Source organism: Eimeria maxima, genomic scaffold (assembly GCF_000499605.1).
Source record: "Eimeria maxima Weybridge genomic scaffold, Emw_scaff467, whole genome shotgun sequence".
In the NCBI taxonomy this organism is placed as follows: domain Eukaryota; phylum Apicomplexa; class Conoidasida; order Eucoccidiorida; family Eimeriidae; genus Eimeria; species Eimeria maxima.
Window position 1 is genome coordinate 15,001 of NW_013566527.1, and position 5,000 is coordinate 20,000.

The 5,000-nt window shown below is 47.1% G+C and overlaps 2 protein-coding genes across 2 annotated transcripts in view; one reads left to right on the forward strand and one right to left on the reverse strand.

The window, feature by feature from the left end:
* Positions 1–322: 322 nt before the first annotated feature.
* EMWEY_00034300 (syntaxin, putative) lies at positions 323–2,538 on the forward strand (the record flags this gene model as incomplete). Its single annotated transcript, XM_013481934.1, has 7 exons — positions 323–659; positions 881–1,147; positions 1,396–1,487; positions 1,677–1,749; positions 1,954–2,064; positions 2,293–2,348; positions 2,458–2,538. The coding sequence occupies 7 exons, from the start codon at positions 323–325 to the stop codon at positions 2,536–2,538; spliced, it is 1,017 nt and encodes a 338-aa protein (XP_013337388.1).
* Positions 2,539–4,084: 1,546 nt separating this feature from the next.
* EMWEY_00034310 (hypothetical protein, conserved) overlaps positions 4,085–5,000 on the reverse strand; it is a gene marked incomplete at both ends in the record, with an annotated part of 2,815 nt that continues 1,899 nt past the window's right edge. The window contains 2 exons of the mRNA XM_013481935.1: positions 4,085–4,098; positions 4,391–4,454. Coding sequence (XP_013337389.1) covers positions 4,085–4,098; positions 4,391–4,454 — 78 coding nt within the window. The remainder of the gene's footprint in view (positions 4,099–4,390; positions 4,455–5,000) is intronic.

Sequence of the window (5,000 nt, forward strand, 5' to 3'; positions counted from 1 at the left end):
CCTAAACCCTAAACCCCAAACCCTAGGGCTACGGGCCCTGGGGTTTAGGGTTTAGGGTTTTGTTTCTTTAAGCCCCGGTCTGTAGCATCAATAGCATTATCAGCAGCAGCAACAGCACTTGCAGCAGCAGCAGCAGCAGCAGCTTGAGCAGCAGCAACAGCAGCAACAGCAGCTCGAGCAGCAGCAGCAGCAGCAGCAGCAGCATCTGTTTCTTTATATTGAGAATGCTTCGGTGGTTTTTTGCCTCTTTGTAGGCCCCACCATCCTCCTCCTAAACCCTAAACCCTAAACCCTAAACCCTAGCAGGAGGGAGGGAGGGAAGATGAGGGATAGATTTCAGGAGCTGCGCGCCCTCGCGCTGCAGCTGCATCCATTAGCAGCAGCGCAGATGCATCAGGGTGAGGGGCCCCCTGGGGCCCCTGGGGGCCCATCAGGGTTTGTAGGAGGGTCTCCAGTGGATTTGGAAGAGGGTTTGGGTACTGGAGGGGGCCCCCCAGGGGGGCCCCCAGGGGGGCCCCAAGGAGGGGGTTTTTTAGGGGATTATTTTAATAAAGTAAATATATTAGCAGAGGCATTAGCACAAATAGGAGAAAAGATTGAATTAATGCAGGACCTTAAGACAAGACTAGTAGAGGCAACAAGTCCTGATGATGAGAAAGGTAAGAAAAAAAAAAAAAAAAAAAGGGTTTAGGGTTTAGGGTTTAGGGTTTAGGGTTTTTGGAGGGTGTGTATAATGAGGGTTTAGGGAGATACAATGGCAGATAGTGCCCTTTCCGTACCAAGAAGCCGTCTACCAAATCCTATCAAAAATCTAGGGTTTAGGGTTTAGGGTTTAGGGTTTAGGGTTTAGGGTTTAGGGTTTAGGGTTTGTATAATGCAGATGTATCCCATGAATTACATAAAGTATTATCAGCAGGAACAACATTAATGCAGAAAACAAAGAAAGCAATAGAAGGATTAAAGGAAGAAAATAAACAATTTGCTGCACAAAAAGGGAATATAAATTGTGTTGCTGAATTAAGAATTAGACAAAATCTGCAGCAAACCCTAGCAGCAGAACTGCAGCAGCAGCTGCAGCTACTACAGCTCAGACAGGCAGAGTATAGATTACAAGTAAGAAAAAAAGCTATTCGTCAAGTTAAGCTTGGTAAGTATACAAACCCTAAACCCTAAACCCTAAACCCTAAACCCTAATTTCCTTAAGGAATCCACAGGCAAACCCTTATTATATTTATATTGCAAATACCCTACATATAAAACCCTACAAATAAACCCTAAACCCTAAACCCTCATCCTCTGACAGATAGTCCTCTTGATCGTCGGGGATAAACCCTAATTCAGGAATTAGGGTTTAGGGTTTAGGGTTTAGGGTTTAGGGTTTGTGGCCCTCTGCAGTGTACCCTGATGCTGTTGACTCGGAAATTGAGGGTTTGGTGGACTCGGGAGAACTTACAGCAGCAACAGCAATTAAGATGAAGGTTTCTGGTGTACGTAAACCCTAAACCCTAAACCCTAAACCCTAATTTGGCTCAAGTAGCTAAACCCTAAACCCTAATCTCGCTAAAAAATACCCAAAGAAACAAACAACCCTAGCATCATGTTTGTTGCTGCTAAGGAATATATGACGCTTAACGATCGGGGAATTAGGGTTTAGGGTTTAGGGTTTACTGCTGCAGACTCACCAGGCATTGAAGAACGCTACTGCAGACATTCAAGACAAATACCGTGACATCCGCAGGCTGGAGCAAAGTCCGCTCAACCCTAAACCCTAAACCCTAGACAGTATCCTTAGCTTATAAGGCGGCGCGATTGTGTTCTTTGGGGGCTGGTAGGGGTTTTTCCTCGAGTTGGTGTTTAGGGTTTACTAGGGTTTACGGTTTCCTGTGTTTTAGGGTTTCCTAGAATTTAGGGTTTCCTAGGGTTTAGGGTTTAGGGTTTAGGGTTTGTATTCAGGTGTTGCTGAGTTACACCAGATGTTTGTTGAGTTATCTTTCTTAGTAGAAGCACAAGGAGAAATGGTTGAACAAATTCAATACTCTGTACAACAAGCTAAAGAATATACAGGTAGGGTTTAGGGTTTAGGGTTTAGGAGGGTTTACGGTTTTGGAGGGTTTAGGGTTTGGTGGAGACACGCAGACTCGGGATCTAGGGTTTAGGGTCTAATGCTCGCAAACGGTCCTTTATAAGCAGTTAATTCACCTAGGGTTTAGGGTTTGCAGGGTTTAATATGGCTAGCTAGGGTTTAGGGTTTAAGGCTAGTAGCTAGGGTTTAGGGTTTGTGCGGATTCGCAGCCAAGGCCGAGAAGGAGTTGCTGCAGGCACGAAGAAATCAGAAATCAGCGAAGGCGGTGAGTATCTACTAACCCTAAACCCTAAAGCCTAGGTGCGTTTCTTGCTTCTTAGACTCCGGGTCCCTGCTGAGGGTTTAGGGTTTAGGGTTTAGGGTTTTGTGTGCAGCGCATGTTTTGGATTTCTGTTATTTTAATTATCATCATTGCGATTGTCCTCGTCCCCGTCTTTGTCACTCTCCTTAAGTAGCTAAACCCTAAACCCTAAACCCTAAACCCTTATTTGCACAGATTTTTCTTCAGTTGCTCGCAAGCCTATCTCTCTCTCTCTCTCCTTTGCTCTCTTTACCTAGCTAAACCCTAAACCCTAAACACTGATTTGTATGCAAGACGGCCTTCGTCTTCTCTTGCTCCCTGAAACCTGTGGGTGCTAAACCCTAAACCCTAATCTCTCTAAACCCTAAACCCTAAACCCTAGAGATGGCCTATGTGGTCTTTTGTTATAAAAAAGAAATAAGTTTTCTTGTTGAATTAGGGTTTACGTTTGCCAATAATGGCCTTTCTTACCAAAAAACCCTCGTAAACCCTAAACCCTCGTAAACCCTAAACCCTAAACCCTAAACCCTTGGATCAAAGCCAAGAGAATGGGGAATTTAATAATTGAATAACTTTAGGGTTTTCTTTCTTTTTTAATTGTTTTTCTATCTCTAATAATATTTTTCTCCAAAAGGCAGCAGCAGCAGCAGCAGGATCAGCAGCAAACCCCCATAAAACCCTTAACATTGCTCGAGCTCCAAATGCTGCACACAAACAAACAGCAGCAGCAGCAGCAGCAGCAGCAGCAGCAGCAGCAGCAGCAGATGTAGCAGCAGCAGCAAACGGGAATAAATAACAAGCAGCAACAATAGTAAAGAAAAAGAAAGACTCTATTGCTGCTAAATAAAATATGAATCAATATTATACACCTGAATATTTTTAGGGTTTAGGGTTTAGGGTTTAGGGTTTAGGGTTTGGTGGTTTACAGGAAAAGGGTTTAAGAGGAGTGTTTGTCTTTGCCTCAAATAAAAAAGAATAAAGAGTATCTAATAAAAAAGCAGCATATAGAGCTGTAGCTCCTGTATCTGCTGCTGCTGCTGCTGCTGCTGCTGCTGTTGCTGCTGCTGCTGCCGAGTCGGCATTCGTCTTCTTCCTGCTGCTGCGGTTACTGCCGCCAGCAGCCGACAAACCACGTCCTCCCCGTCCAGTTGCTGCTGTTGTTGCTGCTGCTGCTGCGGGTGCTGCTGCTGTTGCTTGTGCTGTTGCTCCTGTTGCTGCTGCTGCTGTTGCTGTTGCTCCTGTTGCTGCTGTTGCTGTTGCTGTTGCTGCTGTATTCGTCGAGTTGTTGCTGCTGTTGCGGAGAGCAGCAACAAGAGAAGCAATAACAACAGGATGTGCTCCTGTTCTGCTCCTGCTGCTGCTGCTGCTGCTGCTGATGCTGTTCCTGCTGCTGCTGATGCTGCTAATGATGCTGCTGCTAGTAATGCTGCTGCTGCTGCTGCTGCTGCTGGCGGTGGTGCTAGTATCATCAACCTGTTGCTGTTCGTTATCTTTTCTCCTTTTCTTCCTGCTTGCTGCATCTGTTGCTGTTGCTGCTGCTGGTGTTGCTGCTGCTGCTGCTGCTGCTGCTGCTGCTGCTGCATCTGGTGTCTGCAGCGCCTTCTGCTGCTGCTGCCGCAGCCACCGCCGCAGCAGCAAACTTTGCGAAGAAGTCCATTCAGCAAACATTAAATCTAAAAACCCTAAATCTCCATGACTTGTTAAACGGAAACACCTATATATACACAAACCCTAAACCCTAAACCCTAAACCCTAAACCCTAAACCCTAAAATCAACCCTAAACCCTAAACCATAGATAGAAAGTCCGATACCAACACACAAAGGAACACTAAACCCTAAACCCTCATATGCTCATCAAGGATATTAACGAAACTGCATTAGAAACCATATTAGGGTTTAGGGTTTAGGGTTTATGGGGATTAGGGTTTAGGGTTTAGGGTTTACCTCTGGGCGATCCTTTGTGCTGCTGAACATGCACAGAAAAAATCTTCAAGACGCAGCCCACATTGGCGTACGCTTGCTGCTGCTGCTGCACCAGTTTGCTGCTGCTGCTGCTGCCCTGCTGCATCCTGGTACAGCAGCAGCAGCAGCGGCCGCAGCAAAGCAGCAAAACACTTTGCTATAAGAGCGGATAAGCTGCTGCAGCGGAAGGGAGCAACACCATCAAAGTCAGAGAAAGCAGCAGCAGCAGCAGCAGCAGCAGCAGCAGCAGCAGCAGGTGTATCAGCAGGACCCTTCAATGACAGCAGCTGCAGCCTGCTCGGCCCCACTGCATGCAGCAGCAACCGCTCCCCCTCTAATACAACAGCAGCAGCAGCAGCACCACGAGCAGTATAGCGTTGTGCTGCAGCAAGACAATCAGCAGCAGCAGCAGGCAGTGCTTCCCTCTGTCGAGTCCCTACAGCAGCAGCAGCAGCAGCAGCGCCAGCAGCACCAGCAGCAGCACCAGCAGCAGGAGCCGATGCACCTGCACTTCTCTCTGTTCCCGCTCCTGCTGCTGTCTCTTCTGCTGCTGCTTCTGCTCCTGATGTTTCTGCTGCTGCTGCAGCAGCAGCAGCTGCTGCAGCTGCTGCTGCTGCTGCAGCCTGTGGGGTTTGCTTTGTCTCCGCAGCAAT